Source organism: Palaemon carinicauda, chromosome 38 (assembly GCF_036898095.1).
Source record: "Palaemon carinicauda isolate YSFRI2023 chromosome 38, ASM3689809v2, whole genome shotgun sequence".
In the NCBI taxonomy this organism is placed as follows: Eukaryota; Metazoa; Arthropoda; class Malacostraca; order Decapoda; family Palaemonidae; genus Palaemon; species Palaemon carinicauda.
Window position 1 is genome coordinate 9,508,476 of NC_090762.1, and position 24,718 is coordinate 9,533,193.

The 24,718-nt window shown below is 38.9% G+C and overlaps 1 protein-coding gene across 1 annotated transcript in view; it reads left to right on the top strand.

The window, feature by feature from the left end:
- LOC137630052 (MAM and LDL-receptor class A domain-containing protein 1-like) overlaps positions 1 to 24,718 on the top strand; it is a 217,898-nt gene that overhangs the window by 10,332 nt on the left and 182,848 nt on the right. The window contains exons 3-14 of the mRNA XM_068361542.1: positions 1,440 to 1,584; positions 1,849 to 1,954; positions 3,513 to 3,630; positions 4,497 to 4,634; positions 4,792 to 4,995; positions 6,287 to 6,445; positions 14,564 to 14,713; positions 15,353 to 15,459; positions 20,256 to 20,408; positions 20,978 to 21,224; positions 23,723 to 23,867; positions 24,200 to 24,302. Of these exons, the coding sequence (XP_068217643.1) occupies positions 1,440 to 1,584; positions 1,849 to 1,954; positions 3,513 to 3,630; positions 4,497 to 4,634; positions 4,792 to 4,995; positions 6,287 to 6,445; positions 14,564 to 14,713; positions 15,353 to 15,459; positions 20,256 to 20,408; positions 20,978 to 21,224; positions 23,723 to 23,867; positions 24,200 to 24,302 (1,775 nt within the window). The remainder of the gene's footprint in view (positions 1 to 1,439; positions 1,585 to 1,848; positions 1,955 to 3,512; positions 3,631 to 4,496; positions 4,635 to 4,791; positions 4,996 to 6,286; positions 6,446 to 14,563; positions 14,714 to 15,352; positions 15,460 to 20,255; positions 20,409 to 20,977; positions 21,225 to 23,722; positions 23,868 to 24,199; positions 24,303 to 24,718) is intronic.

Consider the following 24,718-nt stretch of genomic DNA (forward strand, 5'->3'; position numbering starts at 1 on the left):
GGAACACAAGGCTAGTTGATGAAAGCGTAGATGATAACGATACTGACATGCCAGCACCATTAGCTACTTCACTTAGCCAGCCAGTTTCGATAGTGATGAGCATCAAAAGCTCTTGACATCTCTAGCTTTATTTATGATTATCAGAAGTTCTGTGAATCCTCTCTTATAGGCAGTAATTCTGATCCTATCTGCTCAGTTGCCAACCCTAGCCTAACTTCTCAAGTTGACTCTAGTAGTAACAGTGATAATTTCAGTAAGGGGTCTGAAAGTTTGCTGCACGGTACAAATTCGAGATCCTCCCCGGAACCTTAAGGTCTGGGATTTTCAAATTCAAAGATAGTCCCTTAGAAATCCAAAGATACTCCCTGAGCTAATCGCCTGTGATCGATCGTTACACAAACTCAGCAGTAGAAGTTAGTTTTTCATCCCTGGAATAGAGATGGTGTCTAAATCAGAAGTCATTTGCCAATGTAAATTTAGAAGGAATTAAAAAACCTTCATCTATAGCTGGCCTAGTGAGGTAAATTTCTCCAAGAAAACCATGGTTCCTAGTAGCCTCATACACATCCTAATCAACATAGGCTTCAACTTGTTAAACACTATTAGCAAAAGAGGAAAGGACTGAATCTTTCTCTATAAAAAATAACAAAGATTTTGATTTTAAGATGTAGGTGGTATCGCAAAATATGCTTGATTATTATAAGTGATTAAAAGTGAAGCATTGCATTGTGCTTTCATTCAAGAAGTAAATTTGAATAGAGTCATATTGAGTGAGAGAGTAGAAATGAAATAATTTTGTGGAAGGAAATGAAGGAGAAGGTCACTTCCATAGAAGGGATTGTTATAAGTCAAAAGTGAAAAGGTGTCATTTTAAATATCCAGTGTAGATGGAAATCAAACAATAAATACTAATTATACTAAGGGTAGAAATAGAAATGTATATACAGTATTATATTCAAACATATGAAAACTTTGTGCTTAAAAATCAGTTGGGAGAGTATGTTTAGTTTCATCTTAAATTTGAACATGTATTACAGAGCTTTCAAGGAAAAGGAAATATTTGCGTATACAGTAGTAGGGTGTACTTTACTGTATGTGACTCGTTTTTTTACCATCTGGCAAATGGCAACTAATGGTTGCACCTCTCTCTCTCACTGTTTCTCAAAATTGTTTAAAATTAGTTGAGAAAAGGGATCTTGACGAAGGAAAAATCTATTTCTGGGCGAGGGACCTGTGTCGCCCAGTGAAATGCTCCTTAAAGCACCATTTCTAAGGTATAAATACTGCTAAATATACCAGAGAAAAAAGTTGCATGGAATGCCAGGAATATACCCAGCTCGCTCACCCTTATAGGTTGTCGGTATTAAAACTGGGGCGTGTGAAGATGCTTTATCATATTGTTTCTTTTACCCCATAATGTCAATTTTTCTTTGTCACAGATCATTACTACATCATTATGACTGGAGAAGGCATAGCTGGGCTAGAGACCCCTCTTTTAGCTGCATCAGAGGCCTCTCCAAGGTGCCTCACTTTTTACTATTACCAAAATGGAGTAAATCCTGGAAGTCTGTCCATCTTGGCAAGGTAAATTTCTTTTGTTATTGCAAAATTGATGAAATATAAAATTAATAGTTTTCTTATTCTGCCATCTTATGTGAGGTTTCCAGTGTTTGTTGGTAAGAAATTGTGCAGGCTTTGCAAATTTGGTTTATTTAGGAAAACTATTCCTGATGTTGATTTATTTAACTAACTCAAAATTAAGCACATTCAAGTTTTTGCACTTTCATTATGATTCTTTTTTATTATCTAATTAAAAATGGTTTAATGGATTTAATATTCTTCTAATAGGGTCGGGTCTGCAGAAAAAGGATCAGCAGTTTGGACTCAGGGTAATCCCCAGGGTGATGAGTGGGTAGCAGCACATGCTGACATAGATTTTCAAGACATTGTTTCGGTATGTGTGTTGTTTCTATAATTCCTAAAGTTTCATGTAATTTTTCATCAATTGAAGTAGGCTATTTTCTCATTATTATTATTATTATTATTACTAGCCAAGCTACAACCCTAGTTGGAAAAGCAAGATGCTATAAGCCCTAGGGCTCCAACAAGGAAAAATAGCCCAGTGAGGAAAGGAAATAAGGAAATAAATAAATGATGAGAATAAATTAACAATATATCATTCTAAAAGCAGTAACAGCGTCAAAACAGATATGTCCTATATAAACTATTAACAACGTCAAAAACACATATGTCATATATAAACTATAAAAAGACTCAAGTCAGCCTGGTCAACATAAAAACATTTGCTTTAACTTTGAACTTTTGAAGTTCTACTGATTCAACTACCCATGCTTTGTATTTACTTTTATAAATCTCCCTGGATTTTCATATTGCTTCTCTCTGGTATCTTGCTTATATTGGCGTGTACCCCTTAAAGCTAGAACATTTCCCGTTTTCTTTCCATCAATAGGCTTAGGCTTCTAGTCTATTATTGAGACAATCTATCAACTACTGTTAATAACCTTAGTTTGGGTAAGCTGTACCATCCATTGTTTTTCAGTGTCTTTGTTGTTCTTATTCTAGCATGTTGTATACTCTTATTATTTATTGTATGAATTCTTCAGCTAAAAGAGTTGTTTTTATTATTAGTCAAGGTACAGTAGTTGATGTCTTCTAGGTTTAATTAGCCTACTTTGTAGATTATTCAAGGTGACGCACATTAAAAGTATCAAACATAGAAGAAACTAACTAAGTTTAAAAGTAAATCTAGAGAAGTCAAGGTTAGTTATTTATAGCACGAATGATGATGATAATGCTATTCTAGCCATCAATATGTCTAGTTCTGATAGTGATGAACTTCAGACATTCTTATCATCTTTAGTTTCTTTGAATCTCAAAGGCCTGCGTGTCTTTGGATTAGACAGAAGTACTATAGAATAGCCTGCCCAGTTTTGGACCTTAACCTAACCCCTAAAGTTTTGTTTAGTGGTTCTAGTGCACTATTCAGTAATGGTGCTGATGGTACACAGTGAACTACAGAGTTGAGATCCTCTCTTAGAGCCTCAAATTCTTTAAGGAAAGAAAATATGAAATGTGTATGTTTCAAGTAAGAAGCAATAATCAGGGGAGTACTGTATAGAAATAACATTTTATTATTGAAATCCTCTATTCTATTTCCTGTTGGGTTGAGCTTCCAGAAAAAGAAATAAATTGAAAATTATTTATGAAGCTATTTATTTTGTAGTGTAATATTACTAGTAATATATGAGAACTGTTATTAAAGCAGAATATTAGATAAATTATATAATGTTTAATGAAATACTAAAACCTGCAGACCTCGTGTTTGGGTCAGATGGAGCTTTAAGCCCTTCTTGCTCAGTAAATTGTATGTTTATTGTTTAGCCTAAAATTTTAAATATTCTATATATAGAAAGAGTATTTGGTAAACAGTATTACATTTCTTGTTTTCAATGTTAACTCTGAAAAGAATGTTTATGGGTTTTTACGATCAGGTAATTATCGAAGGCGAAACTGGTCCAAAGTCAAATGGGACAATGGCAGTGGATGAAATTCAACTCCATGATGAACCTTGTGATGTTCTCGAACCAACTGAAACCCCTGGAGAAGAGAGTGAGTTCTATTAAGAATACTGTATGAAAATAAAAGACATATCTTTGATATGGTCGTTTGTAAAATTTAGCCTGAAAGTGAATGTAATCAATTTCTTAGATGTAAATTCTGTATTATTATTATTATTACTAGCCAAGTATATCTTTTGCTTTGTTTTTTTGTAACTTACTTATAAGCAAAATAAGGGTCTTGAATTCAAGTATTTTACTCTTCTATGTTTTTCATAAGGTAGGGGTTTTTGGGGCAGTTTTTAAAACAGCAATTAAAGCTTTTTTTTTATCTAAAAATTGTTTTTGCCATCATTAGACATTTTATACAAGGTGACATCAGAGCTTTTGCCTGAGAGAATATTTTCAGTGTTGAGCTTTTCAATGAATAGTTTCAAGGGAATTTGAATCAAATTGAAAAAGAGAGAATTTTATTGATGTATAACAAGGGATTTTGACAATGGAAAAATCTATATCTGGGCGCGGGACTTGTGTCACCCAGTGTTACTTCATTATTGAAAAAAGTCTTAACAATTAAAAGCTATGTTAATATCTCATTAAAAGCTCTCTAATGATGAAAAAAAAACTTCTTTATATGTAATTCAGTTCTAATGAGCTAAATACCACTTGACGAAGTATCTGGGGACCAATTGTTTTGCATTTTATATTAAAGTTGGTATTTGATATTTATATTTGCACTTTTACATAAAATGCCTTCAGACATTCTCAAAGATCTAATTGATGCTATGCTGATACACTACATGAATTTGTTATTGAGGTTGAATTAGTTAGCAGATATTATCTACCCACTACACTAATTAACAAAATTTATTCTTATTGGACTCTTTAAAATATGTATTTTTTTTGTTTTCCTCTTAGTGATGTGTGATTTTGAGGACTCATTATGTGGTTTCAAGCTTGAGGCTGACCAGGGGAATTGGCTTCGGTTCTGTCCAAAGACAGACAATATTACTTTCCCCCATCCAAGCAAAGATCACACATACAACACAGGCTATGGTAAGTTAGTTAGAATTTTTGTTTGCCTGGATATAATGATGAAGAGAGTACCTTGATCTTCATTTTTGATTGATATTTTTTTCATCCAGTATGTACTTTACACACTGTACTTGTATTACAAGTGTGATTTTAACACAGTATAATGTATTTCCAACAGGTCATTATTTGATTGCCCCACTATCTGATGGGAAGGATGGCGTTGTAGGCAGAGTAGTCACACCTGAGTTTGCAATGGAGAGAGAAGAGCCTCAGTGTCTTTCATTCTGGTACATGCACAATGGCCAGACCACAAAGGACACTTTGACTGTGTATGTCAGACATGGTCTCGTTATTTTCCCCTCACCCGTTTGGAAAGAAAATGGTAAACATTGATTTCTTTTGTATGGTAGAATGAACTGAAATAATGTAGACACATATTTTGTGTGTTTCCTCTTTAGATTCCTCACCAACTTTATCCTCTTTGTCATATGTATAGTGGGAACTAGTGTTAATTGCATTATCTAGTGATGGAAATGTAAAAAAAAATTATATGTTGTATTGTGCAGTACAGTAATTCCTATGCAGTACATTTTATGGAATTTTAAGTAACAAAATTTACAGTACACAACAGTAATACCCTGGTTTACGTTGGTTTGGTCTGTGTCAGTTCTGACTTTACATCAATTATCCTCAAGTATTGGATGCAAAAATAAAATCTGTTACGCTGTTCAGCAACATTACGCTGAAAAGTTAAAAAAAAAATTCCATTTATAAAATTAGTAATTACAGTATCTGTACATATAGTTCTGTACTGTAATATACATAGCATAAGCAGGAAATGTTATAAATACTAGTGTGCTTATAAAGGAAAATGATCTACTTTTGTCAACGTTGCTTACACCTCGAAGCCGTTCAGTACTGTACTATACAGGTTCAAGTATTTAACTATCCTGACCAAAGCGCTGTTGGTTTTGTTACTTCAACTCAAACAATTACTGGAGTAATATGAATAATCTGTGAATTGTTGTTAAAAGTATGATAGCTTAATGCCTAATTTATGACTGCTGAAGATAAAGCTAATGGAAAATATAACATTAAGATGTTTTCCATTAAATGCTCAATAATTTAAAGAATACTGTACGTGTACATATATTTAAGCATTTTAGTATGAAGGAGCATAGAATTAGAAGATATCATGGTTTTTATTAATCATTAATGAACATTGGATGGTTGTTGTTAGGGGAAAGGAATCACAAACTATACTATGATGCTTTATTTTAGATGCCATAAAGTCAGCAAATATTTTAATAATGATGGCATGTATTAAGTGGACACAAATGATGCCAGATATTTTGATCTCCAGCGATTAAACTTTGTTTTTAAGAAATCTTTTTAAAAGGGAGGAGATTCACTAGCCCAATGATTTGAGCTTGACTCATGGGTCTGGTGGACTTCTCCCTTTTTAACAGGTTTTTTTAAAAACAGTTTAATCACTGAAGATCAAAATATCTCGCATTATTAATTTTGTTTTGTAGATGGCAAAAGCTTTTTTTTATTTAGTGATATGAACTGCATGAAAGGTACATGGGTTCTAACTCAGGATGCATCACGATAAAAATAGCTGTTGTGTCTCATCATGACGTAGAAGACTAGAGCCTTCCATTTCCTTTTAGGTAATCATGGCTACTCATGGATGTGGGCCAATATCCCCATACCGTCTGGCAAGACCCACTTTGAAGTTGTGTGGGAAGCAAAGCAGCAGCAGTATGACAAGAAAGGCTTCATGGTTTTAGATGATGTCGAGCTGGTTAATGGAATGTGTCCTAGGATAGGTACAGTGAACTGAAATAATTGTTTGAATTATGTTGAGGTTATTCTGAAGTATTTTGGAATAAAGATTTGTATTTTTCTCAGCACAGGAGGGAAAACCATTATGAAGTTCTTTATGAGAAAAGTACGACTGCTGAAAATGAAGCTGTGTCCTTCCATACAAAAATTAGTAATTCAGTAAAATTGCAAATGTATCACTTTTAAGGTCATACTATTTGAAATGCTAGATGGAGATGCTGAAGTTCATAATGTTTTAAAGCTAAAATCTTTAGGTTTAGTTTGAAACTTATTATTGTTATCAATTTCTATGCCTAAAAGCCTAATTTATGAGGTTCCTTATTTGTACATATTTATTATCAAGACTAAGGTATTTATTTCCAATATAGAAATTCATCAAAATTTACAAATCTTAATTTCTTGTGGATGTTTTGGTCGTGAGCACTGAGTATCTGACTTGAACAATATACAGTACTGTATATTAAAATGCATAAATGCACAAGATAAGATCAAGTATCAGTGTTGGATGTAGCGTGCTAAAGTTGAAATGTAACTAACAAACTTATCTAGCCATCCTAGATTTTGATTACAGTAGATATTGTATCTTGAACTTTTTTATAGATTATTTTATAATTCAGTTATCATTATCATATTTTCAATATTAAACTTACCCGATAATCATGTAGCTGTCAACTCCGTTGCCCGACAGAATTCTATGGGAGGGATACGCCAGCTATCACTATACTAGAAGGGGGTGTACTCACAAGCGCCACCTGTGGCCAGGTACTACAGTACTTGTTGTTGACGCCACCTCACTTTTTCCTCTGTCGTGCTTCCGGCAAGACGTTCTTGGATACGCTTATGATTTTGGAGTATTGTTCACGGTTTGGTGAAGTATTTCTCTAAAATTTGCAGCTATTCGCTATACTGGAAACTTCTATATTAGCTTAGTTAGCTTTTGGAATTAATTTGATTAATTATGGTGACGAAGAGAGTATGAACTCTCTTTCACCTTTAAATGGCCGACCCTTCCCTTAGACGGAAGTGTTGGTGTCTAAGAGAGTATAGACTCTCTTTCTTAATTTTGCTTAACAAAAGTTATAGATTTATTTTATATCTCTCCGCCTTTTATAGGCCTCTTCGATTAACTTCCTTTTATTATAAACTTATTAAAATTAATTTTTATATTTGTTTATATTCGACCTTTCCTAATAGTAGGCGGTCTTTTCTTGGTACCGAAATTAATTAACATTGAGCCCGTCATTTCGGTTTTACCTGTTAACATATTTTGCTATTTTAATGTTTTTGAAAGAATTTCTTTGATAGTCTCGTACTGTTTTCAAAGTTGAACTAACGTTTTGTTTTGTCTCTGCAGTTGTTGACGGTCAGAACGTTCAACTTGCGCTCTATCGTCACGATAGAGAGAGAATTTTCACGGTGTCACGTTGCAGTAAGAATAACCGTGTCTAGCGTTTTGTTCATTCTTTCTTAACTTAATGGTTTTAATTCTAATAAATTGGGAAATATTTCAGTTTTTTCCTTTAACAATAATATGTTTTAACGATATATATGATTGGGCTCTTCTCTCAGGTTCTAAGTCAAGAGAGAGAGAGAGAGAGAGAGAGAGAGAGAGAGAGAGAGAGAGAGAGAGAGAGATAGAGACGGAGGGAGAAAGAGGAGGATAAACGTTTCGTTCAAGCGAGTAACGTTGTTATCGTTTTTGCTCTTCTCCCTAGTCTCTTTAGGGGAAGAAGGTAAACGTTTCTAGAGTTTTTTTCTTGTTCTCAAGCTTTATGCGGTGAGAGATTTTAAACGTAGTTTATTTGATCTAGTGTTTAGTCTCTTTCCAGCCACTGAATTATTTATCTTTCATTAGATTTTTCTGTTACATTGTAATTCTGTTTTCGCAATTACTAACTTTTGAGAAAGGATAGAATTGCGTGTTTCAGGTACAAACCACTTAAAGTTTCGAGTTCAGTGAAATAAGTGCAAACAGAAAATCAAAAGTGATAAGTGATTAGCGCAAAGTGTGTCAGTGTTGTGCGTGAGGGTACTTCTGTGCGTGCCAGTCGTCCTCCCAGTCCGGGACCTCTTGCAAGCTCCCAAGGCCAGGGGAGAAGCAATGTCGAAGGGCAAAAGGGTTCGGCAGGCCTTGATCGGCGCACAGAAGTATCCTCGGTGGTTGCGGGCGTGTCTTTCAGAGACCGTCACTCCCACCCGCAGACGATTGAGCCCTTATTTTGCTCGTCTGCAGAAGAAATTTCGGGGAGAAAACGCTGGTCTCAGGTCTCAAGACCTCTTAAACGTAAAGTCCAGACCTATGCCAGACGTACGAAGTTAGAGTTCAACAACCCGGATGCAGTCATTGGGTTAGCTCTGACTCTCCTCAGTCATCAGGTGACTGCACACCTCCTAAGAGAGGTAAGGCGATGCCTCTACAGACCTCATCTTCTATTAAGGCTTTGCCTTAACAGACCTTATCGTCTGTTGATCCCAAGATGACTTTGCTGCAGTCCATGCAGTCGCAGCTTGCGGTCTTAATGCGTGAGTTTCAGGCTGAGGTTACCAGCGGTGTGCAGCAACCTCCGCCTCCTCCTGCGAGAGCTCCGCCTCCGCAGTCCAGTCTGCCAGGCGTACGAAGTTGAGGTTCCTCAGGCTACCTTACCGCGTTCTGAGTTGTCAGTTACCAGCGTTGTGCAGCAACCTTAACCTTCCTTAAGGCAACCTCAACAATGGGAGCAGGAGTCTTATGCCTTACTTCCTCCGCTTCCGCTTGCGGTTCCACCAGCGAGGCAACAATCTCTTGAGGTACGACAACCTCTTCCATCAATGAGGCAGCCACCTCAGCACTCGCTGCAGCGACCACCTTAGGCTAGCACCTCAGGAACCTCAACTCGCGAGACAAGAACTGCGTTCTGCGCAGCCGCTACCTCAACTCTCGCAGCTCACACCTCAGGAACCTTAACTCGTTCCTCAGGAACCTGCTACTGCGCATCCGCAACCCTTACAGCAAGCGCAACTCTTAAGGCAGCAACCTCATGCTATGAGTCAGCCACCTCAACGCATGCATCTGCCATTTTTTCCTCAACTTGAGCTTCTTCCCATTCAACTTGGGAATAACAAATGACAATAATAACACCTCATTACTTTCATAACTTGCATTTGTAATCATATACATGTATGCCTACACAAACATTATGATAATGGAGGTTATTTGTATTACTTATATAAAAATATATATGTATTCCTTGCAATATATTTTTAACAAATCGCAAAATATGGCAAAAATATCTTCTAAACAAATGAATCATGAGTTATGAATGTAAGGTAATATTATGTTGATATTAAACCCCATGCAAGCATGCATGAAGTAATGCAGTGTTGCCAACAGGGCGAGTTTCCCTTTCCTGAGGTGAAGTAGATTATAGTACATTTAGTGTAGCTTAATTCTACGATTATCATGCCGGCTATCAAATTCATCAACAAAACAGTCTAAATCAATTCCCTCAGCACGTGCACTTTCAATGAACGGTAATGCGATATTACTCACTCTAGCACTGGTCATGGAATTTCTGAGAAATGTTACACGCCATGCAACACGCTCTGCTTACCTTACAGCATGCTCTACATACAGCATGCTCTGCATACAGCATGCTCTGCATACAGCATGCTCTGCATACAACATGCTCTGCATACCTTACCGCATGCTTCTCAGTCACACATCTTTGGTTGTTGCCAACTCACTAGACTGTCAAGCAGTTTCATAACGTTGCCTTCTAGTCTGCTGCTTTTGCACCAGTGAAACCCTCACTGAGAGAACTTAGCTTTTCTCGGATATGGTCCCTGTAGATGAGAAAGTGCTTTTCTCCCTCCTTCTGATATTCCCTTGAGGACTCTGTCATTTGGAGAGGAGCCTTTAGCTGCGTAGCCTCCTATGGACTTTTATTTAAGCATAACATGCTTCCAGGGAAGGTAATGGTTCCACTTCAGTCGCTAATCCCGTCTGTTACCACACCTGCTCCCATAGACCTTGAGCTGTGTTGCAAGACATGCAGTCCAAGCTTAGTCCTTGTTAGAGGATTTTTTGTTTACGGAGTCAATGTGTCACTGGGAAGACGTTCAACAACCAGCAGAAGTGACTTGTTGTGACGCAGTGCGGCAACCTCAGCAACCCGATAAGGAGTTGTCTGTACGACCCAGACAGTCTAGACAGCTTCGGGTTGTCACTGTACTTCCTCGCTTCCCCATGGTTGACAGTTCACAGACTGTGCAGCAGTACCATGATCTTGTGTCCGGCTCCGTCAGACGACTGGCTTTTAAGAGCTCCCACAAGTCGTCGCTGTCTGGAGATTCTCAAATGGACTATGGATCTGACCAAGGAACTGGGCCTCCTGGTCAATTTTGAGGAGTCTCAGCTCGTCCCATCCCAGACCATTGTCTCCTTGGGTATGGATCTTCAGAGTCGAGCTTTTCGGGCTTTTCCGTCGGCCCCAAGAATCTTCCAAGCCCTAGAATGCATCCAGAGCATGCTGAGAAGGAACCGATGCTCGGTCAGGTAGTGGATGAGTCTAACAGGGACACTTTCATCGCTGGCCCTGTTCATCGTGTTAGGGAGACTCCACCTCCCCCCCCTTCAGTATCATCTAGCTGCTCACTGGATAAAGGACATGACGCTAGAGACGGTCTCAGTTCCTGTTTCCGAAGAGAGGAGGTCTTCTCTCGCGTGGTGTAAGAACAGCTTTCTTCTCAAGGAAGTCTACCTTTGGCTGTTCAGAAACACGACCGCCGTCTCCTCTCGGACGCATCAGACACGGGCTGGGGTGCGACTTTGGACGGACAAGAATGCTCGGGAACATGGAATCAGGAGCAAAGGACACTTCACATCAATTGAAAGGAGTTGTTGGCGGTTATTCTGGCCTTGATAAACTTCAAGTCCCTCCAGCTTAACAAAGTGGTGGAGGTGGACTCTGACAACACCACAGCCCTGACTTACATCTTCAAGCAGGGAGGGACTCTTTCGTGGAAGTTGTTCTAGATCGCAAGGGACCTCCTCATCTGGTCTAAAGATCGAAAGCTCACGCTGGTAACGAGGTTCATTCAGGGCGGTATGAATGTCATGGCAGATCACCTCAGCCGGAAGGGTCAGGTCATCCCCACAGAGTGGACCCTTCTCAAGAATGTTTGCAGCAGACTTTGGGCCCTGTGGGGTCAGCCAACCATAGATCTGTTCGCTACCTCGATAACCTAGAGACTCCTGTTGTATTGTTCTCCGATTCCAGACCCAGCAGCAGTTCACGTGGATGCTTTTCTGCTGGATTGGTTCCATCTCGACCTGTATGCATTCCCGCCGTTCAAGATTGTCAACAGGGTACTTCAGAAGTTCTCCTCTCGCAAAGGGACACGGCTGACGTTGGTTGGCTCCGCTCTGGCCCGCGAGAGAATGGTTCTTAGAGGTACTGCAATAGCTGGTCGACATTCCCAGGACTCTTCCTCTAGGAGTGAACCTTCTAAGTCTACCTCACGTAAAGAAGGTACACCCAATCCTCCACGCTCTTCGTCTGACTGCCTTCAGACTTTCGAAAGACTCTCAAGAGCTAGGGGCTTTTCGAAGGAGGCAGCCAGAGCGATTGCCAAAGCAAGGAGAACATCCACTCTCAGAATCTATCAGTCTCAAGGGGAAGTCTTCCGTAGCTGGTACAAGACCAATGCAGTTTCCTCAACCAGTACCACTGTAACCCAGATTGCTGACTTCCTGTTATATCTAAGGAAAGTAAGATCCCTTTCAGCTCCTACGATCAAGGGTTACAGAAGTATGTTGGCAGCGGTTTTCCGCCACAGAGGCTTGGATCTTTCCACCAACAAAGATCTACAGGACCTCCCTAGGTCTTTTGAGACCTCAAAGGAACGTCGGTTGTCCACTCCAGGCTGGAATCTAGACGTGGTCCTAAGGTTCCTTATGTCATCAAGATTTGAACCTCTCCAATCAGCCTCTTTTTAGGACCTCACATTAAAAACTCTTTTCCTCGTGTGCTTGACAACAGATAAAAGAGTAAGTGAGATCCACGCCTTCAGCAGGATCATTGTTTTCACATCTGAAACGGCTACATGTTCCTTGCAGCTCGGTTTTTGCTAAACGAGCTTCCTTCACGTCCTTGGCCTAAGTCGTTCGAGATCCCAAGCCTGTCCAACTTGGTGGGGAATGAACTGGAGAGAGTACTTTGCCCAGTTAGAGCTCTTAGGTACTATCTAAAAAGGTCTTAACCTTTACAAGGACAATCAGAAGCCTTATAGTGTGCTATCAAGAAACCTTCTTTTCCAAGTTCTAAGAACTCAGTTTCTTACTATTCAGGCTTCTGATTAGAGAAACACATTCTCATCTGAAGGAAGAAGACCTTGCTTTGCTGAAGGTAAGGACACATGAAGTGGGAGCTGTGGCTACTTCAGTGGCCTTCAAACAGAGCCATTCTCTGCAGAGTGTTATGGATGCAACCTATTGGAGAAGCAAGTCAGTGTTCGCATCATTCTATCTCAAAGATGTCCAGTGTCTTTACGAGTACTGCTACACCCTGGGACCATTCGTAGCAACGAATGCAGTAGTAGGCGAGGGCTCAGCCACTACATTCCCATAATCCCATAACCTTTTAACCTTTCTCTTGAATACTTTTTATGGGTTGTACGGTCGGCTAAGAAGCCTTCCACATCCTTGTTGATTTGGCGGGTGGTCAATTCTTTCTTGAGAAGCGCCGAGGTTAAAGGTTGTGATGAGGTCCTTTAGTATGGGTTGCAGCCCTGTATACTTTAGCACCTTTGAGTTGATTCAGCCTTCCAAGAGGAACGCTGCGCTCAGTAAGGAAGACGATCTTATTAAAGGCAGAGTAACGGTTCAAGTCGACTTCCTTACCAGGTACTTATTATTTCATTGTTATTGTGGATAACTGATTATATGAAATACGGGATACTTAGCTATCCTTTAGTCTTGTACACTGGTTTTTCACCCACCCCCCTGGGTGTGAATCAGCTACATGATTATCGGGTAAGTTTAATATTGAAAAATGTTATTTTCATTAGTAAAATAAATTTTTGAATATACTTACCCGATAATCATGATTTAATTGACCCACCCTTCCTCCCCATAGAGAACCAGTGGACCGAGGAAAAAGTGAGGTGGCGTCAACAACAAGTACTGTAGTACCTGGCCACAGGTGGCGCTTGTGAGTACACCCCCTTCTAGTATAGTGATAGCTGGCGTATCCCTCCCGTAGAATTCTGTCGGGCAACGGAGTTGACAGCTACATGATTATCGGGTAAGTATATTCAAAAATTTATTTTACTAATGAAAATAACATTTTTATCATATAGTTAAATACTTAAGTGATTGTATAATCTTTATATATTACTTCATTCAAATTAAACTGGTAATATATATAAATCCTGAAGGGTTTTTATGGAATTTAGATATTTGAAAAAGTACTGTTTATTATACTTAAAAGGAACAACTATATGTAACTTTAATTCAATACCAAATTGTTTCCATTGTCTTTAAGATTGAAATTGTTTATAAGCTTCAGTGGAGTGTTTAATGCCTCTTAAAGGGAGGAAGTTTAGCTTTGGTACTTGATCATAGTTTACATTGAAGAAAAATATCTAATAATGATCGTATTGTCTTTACAGCAATTTGTTAAACATTGGTCTCATTTATCTTTACAGAAAGTAGCATATATTGTTCATGTTTGCGCATACCTAAACATGCTAAACAATACTTATACATTTTGTAGTTTTAACTTTACAGAAAGTAGCATATATTGTTCACGTTTGCGCATACCTAAACATGCTAAACAATACTTATACATTTTGTAGTTTTAACTTTACAGAAAGTAGCATATATTGTTCACGTTTGCGCATACCTAAACATGCTAAACAATACTTATACATTTTGTAGTTTTAACTTTACAGAAAGTAGCATATATTGTTCACGTTTGCACATACCTAAACATGCTGAACAATACTTATACATTTTGCAGTTTTAATTCTAAAATAGGCCCCGGGTATACTGTAATGACGTAGAATATTTTGTCATGTTAGATAGGTCTCTTGTATATTTTGTGCACATATGATTTTTTCAGGTACATGTACCTTCCAATGGGGAACATGTGGATGGCAGAACTTATACAATACTGAGAATAGCACGGATGATACCGACTGGCTGCAGGGAAAAGGTAGTGATGGTCTGGGAAGTGATGCCCCTGAAAGTGATCATAGTGGCAGTACAGAAGGTTCGTTAAGGAAAGGATTCTGTTTTATTTTGTAGAGTTTGATATGTTCATAAGCAATATAGTACTGTAGTATAATAGTACAGGTGTCAAAGTATCTATTGTTGGATATTAACCCTTTTACCCCCAAAGGACGTACTGGTACGTTTCACAAAAGCATCCCTTTACCCCCATGGACGTACCGGTACGTCCTTGCAAAAAAAATGCTATAAAAATTTTTCTCTTTTTTCATATTTTTGATAATTTTTTGAGAAAATTCAGGCATTTTCCAAGAGAATGAGACCAAACTGACCTCTCTATGACAAAAATTAAGGCTGTTAGAGCAATTTAAAAAAACATATACTGCAAAATGTGCTGGGAAAAAAATAACCCCCTGGGGGTTAAGGGTTGGAAATTTCCAAATAGCCTGGGGGTAAAAGGGTTAATGTAGCATTTTATGAAAAAGGAGATAGTGGTTCAGTTTTAAAGTTAGCTAAATTTCAGCCTCATTTTGATCCTTTTGCAAATTGGCTCTTTTTTTCATTGAATATGTCATGTAATGAATAATATTTTGTATATATCATTGTACTATATTTTTTATATGCTGCAATACTGGCTGTTTTTCCTTTATTGGTTTGAAATGTTTCTAAATCTTTCTTTCAGGAAAGTTTTTGTACAATGGTGGGATAGGAACTGCTATTCTAGAAAGCCAGCTATTAGTTCCTGAGCAACACAATGAATTCTGCTTTTCTTTCTGGTTTCTTATGGATGTAAGTTTTTGGTTTTTTAAATTATTAGTACTAAAAACATCTGGTTTTTTATTATATACTTTTGATTGATCTAAATGTTCAGGCTTATCTTAAAGAAAAAATGAAGAAATTTAATTTCTTGATTTAATTATATCACTTTACAGAAGTGGATTTATATACTATACTTTACTTTGTTTTGGATAATAAGGTTACGATTTACTCCCTTTGGCTCCTAACATTTAAATTGGCACCTTTACATTCTCACTTGTTTACTTTGAATTTTCAGTGGGAAAATAACTTTGAAGCATCACATTATTAATTAGGAAATAAACTAATGAATGTTGGTAACATTTTCATATAGTTTATGAGCATAGACATTATCAATGGTTTCAACCCCAGGATAGGTTGTATTTTGAAACGTTTTCTTGAGTATTTAAGATTACTTGGTGTTATCTTTTTTCCCCAAGATATTTTAAAACCACGTGAAAAGGGTATTGTCCCATGTTGCTGGAAACCTAAGTACTGTTTTGTAATTTTTCCTATGTCTATTGAAATGATAGTATTGTATTATGCACCATGTCTTTTCTTTAGATAATCTAAATACTTCTTTCTTGTTTGGAAAGCAATTGCTTCTAAAGATTTTTATCAATTAGGGGATGTTTCCTTTTTTTCCCATTAATGGCTGGAATGATTTAAACTATTTTTTGGGAAATATTTTTGTCACCCACTTCCAGGACCTCTATTCTAAGAGGGAAGTTATGCCATTCTCTTCAGTATGTTAGACTTTGGAATTTACCCTCAGCACCCTTTTGAGAGAACTTCTGTATTAATTTTGTTGAGATAATGAAATGTCTCGCCCCTACCATCCAAGCACCCCCACACATCCCAGTATTAAAGGATGTTCTTTTTCTAGGAGAGGGTGCTATGATGGCTTTGAAAAGCCTTGCTGATTAATTAGAGGATTTATTTTGGTTATTTATTACAAGAGAATTTACAGTAGTTGAATGATTATTAGGTGTAGCGTCCTCGGCGCCCACTCGTGTCCGAGTATTGGGTTCTGTCGTTAGCCATCAGCCTCCTATCTGTGGGGTGGGTGCTTATGTCTGATGTGGCTGTTAAGTCCTAGTCTGTGGTGGAAGAGTCGCGGACAGTGTTCACAAGGGAGGGTAGGTGGTGGGCGGGGCTGTTCCAATCGCTCTCTCCTTCTTCTCCTCTTAGCCTCCTCATTTTGTCTCCTCCTCTCCTCGAAGTCCACGGTGCCATGGTGTACTGTACTCCTCCAGGTTTTCCTGTCCCTGGCTGTTTCTTCCCATGAGGAAGGATCGATGTCAGTTAGAGCCAGGGTGCGCTTTAGTTGATCTTTATAGCGCATTTTCGGGGCTCCTCGTGGTCTGGTGCCCTGGGTCAGTTCTCCGTAGAATATTTTCTTTGGGAGCCTAGATGGATCCATCCTATGCACGTGTCCTATCCAGCGGAGGCAGTGGTGGATGATGGTGGCCTCCACGCTGGTCAGCGAGGCACGTTCTAAGACTTCAATGTTGGTGGTGTGGCTCTCCCAGGGGATTTTCAAGACCTGCCTCAGTTTCATTTGTTGGAAGCGTTCTAGGTTTTTAAGATCGTTTTTATATAGCGTCCATGTTTCACATGCATACAGGAGTGTGGAGAGGACTACTGCCCTGAACACCATTATTTTGGTGGTCATTGTCAGTGCGTGGTTGTTAAATACGCGGCAGTTGAGTCGGCCAAAGGCGGAGTGGGCTGCCCTGATCCTGTTCTCCACGTCCTTTTTGCTTGTAGGAGCTGATGTTAGGATGCTCCCTAGGTAGGAGAACTGGTCCACCTGTTCTAACGGTTGGTCATTCACTGTGGTATTGAAGTTGGGGAGCATCAGTCCTGGTGGATGTTGGACGAGGGTCTTGGTTTTGTCTGAGTTGACTTGCATCCCAAAACGTTCGTAGGCAGAGTTGTATGCATCAGCTAACGACTGCAGGTCCTCTGCCGTCTGACCTGGGGTGGCATTGTCGTCAGCATACTGCAGTTCTCGCACTGCACACAAGGTGGTCTTGGTTCTGGCGCGGAGTCTAGCGAGGTTGAAAGCGCCTCCATCCATGCGGAAACGTAGGTCGACTGAGGGTGTGTCTGGGGAAATCTCGTTAAGCATTGCTGCGGTGTATAGCGAGAAACACGTCGGGGCCAGAACACAGCCCTGCTTCAGGCCGCCGTTGAAGGGGAATGGGTCTGAAAGAGAGTTCTGGTGGCAGACTCTCCCAACCATTCCGTCATGGAGGGCACGCACCAGCTTGACAAAATCGGGTGGGCAGCCATATCTTTTGAGGACAGCCCACATGGCAGGTCGAGGTACTTTGTCGAAGGCCTTTTTCAAATCCCAGAAGATGAACATTATGGGCTGTTGTTGTTCGAGGCTCTTCTCTTATAGTTGTCGCGCACAGAAGATCATGTCTATGGTCCCGCGGGAAGGTCGAAAGCCGCATTGGGACTGGCAGGACGTCTTCTGCGAGAATAAGGAGGCGGTCAAGGAGAATCCGAGCGAAAATCTTACTCGCGATGCTTAGTAGTGATATTCCCCGGTAGTTGTTACAGTTCTCCCTGTCTCCCTTCTTGAAGATGGTAATGATGTTTGCATCGCGGAAGTCACTGGGGGGGGGTTCTTGGTCTCCCATATTTTCAGTATAAGGAGCATCATACGGTTCCTCAAGCTGGGGCCACCGTGAGTGAGGAGCTCCAACGGGATGTTGTCTGGCCCTGGGGCTTTGCCGGGCTTCATGCACTGCAGGGCCTTGTTGAAGTCATTGATGGAGGGTGGTAGTGCCATCCAGTGACGGACGGGATGCTGCGGGGTCATTCGCAGGAGATCGTCTGGGGTGTCTGCTTGGTCATTGAGGAGGTTCTCAAAGTGAGACCTCCACCTGGCCAGGATGCCCTCGCTGTCGGTGATGGTCGTGGCCCCATCCGCGTCCTTCAGGCTGCCCACTGATGACCGTGTGGGACCGAATATTTCTTTTGTTGCTGCATAGAAGCTGCGCAGGTCCCGTTGGTCAGCGAAACTCTGTATTTCTGCAGCTTTTCTTTGCCACCAGGTGTTCTGGGCTTCACGGATACCTCTTTGGCAACCAGCTTCAGCCACCTTGTGAGCACATTTGTTAGCTGCTGTTGGTTGGTTTTCCAAAGTCAGGCGTGCTTGTCGTTTGGTTTCAATGAGAAGAGAGATGGTAGCATCATTCTCATCAAACCAATCCTGCCGTTTCTTGGTGGTGTAGCCTAGTGTTTCCTCCGCGGCACGGGCCATGGCGTTTCTGAGGGTGGTCCAGTGGTGCTCGACAGTGGCCTAACCCAAAGGGTCTGCGAGGTATTGTTCGCAGGCCTCCTTGTAGTTCTGTGCCACCTGTGGGTTGCGGAGCTTACTACAATCAAAGCGTTGGTGTGGTACACTGTTAGGTGCCCTTCTGAGTGGTCGTAGGGTCGTCACGGAGAGTCGGGAGATGAGGAGTCTGTGGTCCGTCCAGCAGTCGTCCGCTCCGGGCATGGATCGGGTGATGCGGACGTCTCCTCGGTCTCTGGCTCTGGTCAGGACGTAGTCCAGGGTGTGCCAGTGTTTAGACCGTGGGTGTCTCCATGTGGTCTTTTGTCGCTTTGGTAACTAGAAGATGGTGTTGGTTACCACAAGTTGGTGTTCTGCACATAGACCCAGTAGGAGTTGGCCATTGGCGTTGCAATTTCCAATGCCAGTATTAATAGAAAGGGTCAATATTTAGATATATAGAGAAGACAGGGAGGAAAACATTAGGAAATCTGTTTCTAATAGGTAAATAGGCAATATAGGGATCATTAGTGAAGAAACAAGTTGTTTAGAAATGTCACAGCGTTGTCACGTTATGTTGGGTTGTTGACAGTAAAGGAGATTGTTGGAGGGTTAGTCAGCTGATTGGATTTATTTTTTTGGATTACAAAGGTGGTGGACACAAGCTTATCTCGTTGGTTTGTATGTTTGTTTTGTGTTGATAAGATAAAGCCGAAGGTAAATATATAGTGTAAATTTATCATTTGCAACTTTGTCGGATTTTCTGCCATTTGTTTGCGGATGTTTATTTGTCTATTTTCATGTCTTATCTTCTGCTATTTGGTCCTTTTAGTCTCTTACCTTTTGGGCATTTTCTTTCGTATGTTTTTGTAGATAGTTAATATGGTCTACTGATGAGTTTCAGTTGTCCCATATTATCACTTTAATTTAGTTATAATCACCACAAATTCAATGAAAAATCTATTCTAGTGACATGAGAAGGTTTATCCAAGTATTTTGTTAAACTGTATGCTATTCAGGTGGTAATGATAATGCTGTGTACCATTGTTTAAGGCAGTGGTTCCCAACCTTTTTTCAGTCATTTCCCCCCTGCACCCAGTTCAACCATCCAGATTTCCCCCTTCATGCCCCGCCCAGCACTCATGCTCACTCGCCTGCCTCAGAAATGGGCATGATATTCCAATTCTCCCCTTGAATATCATGTCAGTGAAAAATGATATGATCATATCACAATTGAATGGCTAACAACAAATTGCCGCACGTACTGTGGAAATTTTCCGCTTGTTTTAGTTAGTAGGTAGTGTAATTATTTCCCCCCTGGAAGCTTCAAATTTCCCCCCAGGGGGAAATTTCCCCCAGGTTGGGAACCACTGGTTTAAGGATTACCTATGAATCTGTTAGGTAGAACTAGGGACCTATGGTGTAAAATCTTTGAATCATATGTAATGGAATTTGTATTACTCATATACTATAGCATGGGTGTTTACTTTTTTTACAGGGTGACAGTGGAGGCTTATCCATCAGTTCTAGGGTTGAGAGTGGCAAAGAAACAAAACTTTGGGAAGAAACTGCATCAACTAAAGGATCCTGGGTTTTGGGACAGATTAAAGTAGAAGCAAAAGTTTTTTTGTTTGAGGATGTTGCTTATCAGGTATGATCTAATTTACATTGGTGAACTTGATATGGTTATAGCTATAACTTATTGATAATTCTGTTTGTTTCTTTTCTTCTAATCGTGCAATATACAAAAACCTGACCCTCATTAATGATCATAATTTATTAGAAATATTTAGTTGTTATTGAGGGCTTTAGATGAGACTATTGCTTAAATTTTAGTCTCGGTTGTACATCATTGTGATAATTCCCTTTACAATTTTTTTCCAATGACACCCTGTTATTAACAGAGAGGCAAATCAATTGTAGTAACTTGGTTTGCCTCCTGACTTGTATTCCAATACCTTTCTTTGTATTTATTACGTAAATTTGGAAAAAGGAAACTAGAATGTATTAATATCTCTCATCTATATCAATTATCCTGTATAATTCTAGCTTAAAAAATATTATTTTTGTATGGATGTTTTTATATCAGGTATCCTTCACATACTATTTTTTTAATATCTCTCATCTATATCAATTATCCTGTATAATTCTAGCTTAAAAAATATTATATTTTTATGGATGTTTTTATATCAGGTATCCTTCACATACTATTTTTTTCAGCTCTACATTAGGGCAACAAGGAATTCAAAGGATTCAAAGATTGCACTGGATGACTTCAGCTTCCAGACAACTGATAACTGCACAAAGCTTCCAGTTCCACAACCAACTGTGCCACCAACTCCCACATCAATTCCAGATATATGGGGGTGCAACTTCAAGGAGGATATCTGTGGCATGACTAAAGTTCCAGGCTTTAACGGCGAATGGAAACGCAATAACTCTTTGGATCAAGTCTTGGGAGCTCAAGGTAAGAGACATGAAACCCTCTTGCTTGAGGGTACACTTGGGCTCATTATTCTATGTTATTTCTCTTCCTCTTGTTTTGTTAAAATTTTTATAATTTATAAAGGAGATATTTGTTTTAATGCTTCTGTTCTTTAAATATTTTGTTTTTGTTTCCTTTCCTCACTGGGCTATTTTCCTTGTTGGAGCCCCGGGGCTTGTAGCATCCTGCTTTTCCAACTATGGGTGTAGCTTAGTAATTGATAATAATAATAATATCCTGTATATTTAAAAAATCTCCAGGTTCTTTTCAACATGAGGTTTCTTATATTTTATAAATTGTTAGTGAGATTTAAAGATTACAAGCCAGAAAAAGAAATATTTGAATAATTTTTCCATAAGAGAATAATGGTGTTGTACTCTTATTATGATCACATTCATATTCTGATGCACAGGTAGTTTACTTAAGCCTTAATTTTTGGAAAAAAAATATTGTTTAGCACATGTGACAGGGAAAAGTTTATGAATTTAGTTAGGGAACTACATTTGCTACATATCTTTTCATGCGTTTTCATCAATATTTTTAACCAGAGCTCCAATTCCCTTGTGTACACATGTATGGAGTATTTTAATAAGGAGCTAAAACTACAACAAGGCAAAGTCAAGGAAATTGGACAGCTAGGCAGAAAAGGATCAAAGAAAACAAAGCAAAAGTAAATTATGATACGCAAAGCAACTGGTGCTGAAGGAGCAGTGCAATTAGATAGAGCACTAGCTGCATAAAGCACACTACAGTATTTTGCATCATATCTGCAAGGGATAATTTTCTTCACAGTTGACCTTCTTCTTACTGTATCTAGCAAGATGTGTATCTATTAAAGGTTGCTCATGAATGGCAAAGTCAAGAGACAGGAAAGTGCTCTGCAGACTGTGCATTTATATGTAAGATCACCACGCAATTCCCTCCTTCAAGGTAGGATCAGGGAGGGCCAGGCAATGGCTGCTGATGACTCATCTGGTACATCTAGAGGCTTCCCCAAACTCCTCATCCTTAGCTCACAAGGATAGTAAAGTTGCTAAGACTACTATAAACTGTTGAGCTTGAGTGGGGCTCAAATTCTCATTCAATAGATTGCCAGTCAGAGACATTTCCAATAGGCTACCAAAATTCTTAAACATATTTTTTCCTGTTTTCTTATGCTTTGTGTTATATTTATCATTCCTGCTTGTGGGATATGTATTCATGTAAGTCTTGGAATGTACAGATTATATCAAAGGGTCTTCACACAAATTTAGAAATGTGCATTAGGTTATGTTTTTTAGAGGTTAAATTGATTCAAATATGTTATTCATTGGTGTTTTAAATGTCTCCTTTGGCAGGGAAACTTTATTACAGTATGCCTGAATGACTTGAGTTACGTTGAAAGTGTATAATGTGTAGGCACAATTGAGTAGTGTTCCATAAGTAATTCCTTTGAACAGTCTTCACAGCGTTTACTAACAAATCTGGAAGAAGATACATCTAAAACCTCTAAAATACTGAAAAACTTCAATCTGAACAATATGATGTTAGAGGCTTGTAGACAAGTCAATAGTAACTTGGAGACCAAAGACAAAGGCAGTATGGCTTGCTCAAACCATGTTTTATTACCATTAGCTACTAGATTTTCTCATTAATCTATTAGTGGCATAAGACTATTGAAAATTAGATAGAGTTTTGGTCAATCACAAAATAACAATGTTTTAATGGGGCTGAATTGCTCTCCTTAAGGAAAGTCAGCCATGCTTTCCATACCAACTGGTATTGTCTGGTGGAAGAAGTCCTCATACATCTTATCAGATACATCACATTGTATGCTGAAAATTCTTCTCCATAGATATAGGAGAGAAAATACAAGCATGAAGGTTCTGGGTCAGAAAGGAGGAAGCAAAGACATTCAGAGTTCCTGCTGTCTGATATAGCTATGCTGATTGAAGAGTGTGTGACTTTCCCTTAAACGCTGAAGTAGAAAAAACCATCGGCTGATGGTTGACTGTACTAAATTTAAAGGTCGAGCATGATGCTTGAACGTCTTCATGCATGTGCCGATGAATTCAAAGTGTGGGGGACTCGAGTACATACTAGGGACTAAGTAGCCTTAGTTCTAGTACCATTAATGGCTTTCACCGATGTGTCATCGTGTATCCGATGTATATCAGCATAAGAGGTGCTGTGGCAGATTCCTTACACTTACTAAGTTCGTGCTGTGTATGTTGTTACACTGGCCAAAGAGCAGGGAGGACGATATTTTGTGGGTATTTTCTAGGATTAGATTCCCTGTTCTAGTCTTTCACAGAAAAGTTCTTGGAGACCACACAGCACTTTAAAAAAATATATTTTATGTCCATGATCTACTATACGTTGTACTTTGAAATTTTCACTTCTAACTTCTTTGCTTAATGTAAATATTTTTACAGAAAAATTATACTGCTTTACATAATTTGTTTCTCTTTGGAAATGCTCATAGATATTGCTATTTGCAGATAAATGGTATCTGATTCTGTCTGGGAAAGACTCTGCAGCTTTGGAGACACAGAAATTTGAGGCATCATCAGCATCACCATTTTGCCTCACTTTTTATTATTTCTTTAGTGGTGCAAATGCTGGTGAACTATCGATTGTACCCAGGTTAGAATACACTTTTTTTATATTGCTCTTTGTGGAGTCATAGGCAAAATTTTATTTTGTTTACTATTTGATAACTATTGAACTCTTGAAATAACTATTCCAAAGTGGTAGATGATCTTTGGGATATGATATAAAAGATGTTTATATGATGGAAGGTGATTTTTGTCGTCATCCATATGTGGTGTGATAAAGTACTTCACAAAAAAAAAAAAATCTGATAAATTGCAGATTGGGCAGCCTTATGAAGTAATGTTTCACTCTGGATCTAATTTGTGGAAATTTCAAAAAATAAAATAATAGTATTGGATGGACTGAATATTGTTTTGTTCCAGGCATGACGGAAAACAGGAAGGAGCAGTTTGGACTCAGGGACATACGCAAGGTGATGAGTGGGTTGCTGCTCATGCTGATATTGACTTTACATCAGCTGTTTCAGTAAGTTGAATGGTATTTGGCTGTTTAGGACTTTTTCTCAATTATCTATTATAGAACATATGGAAAGCTTCTTATGTTTTTGTATTTATATAGGGATGACATTGAAAGATATGAAAATATTTATGAACCAGAAAGTACATAAACTGTTTTGAGTGATCAAAAATTTGTTACACAGACTGTTTCACTCTAAGCTGGAAGGTTATAGCCTTTAGGTTTCTGTTTGAGGTGCATCTCAAAACGTATTGCTGAACCTTTTTTATTTTATTTTGATTTTCTTATCTCACCCTGATTGAAAACTATATTGACTTAATAGGTGTCACCTCTGGCTATATAAGTTAATTTGGGGATTTGGAATTATATTTCTCGATATATATCAATTTCAATTGTCACAGAAAACCTCATGAGCACAAAAATTG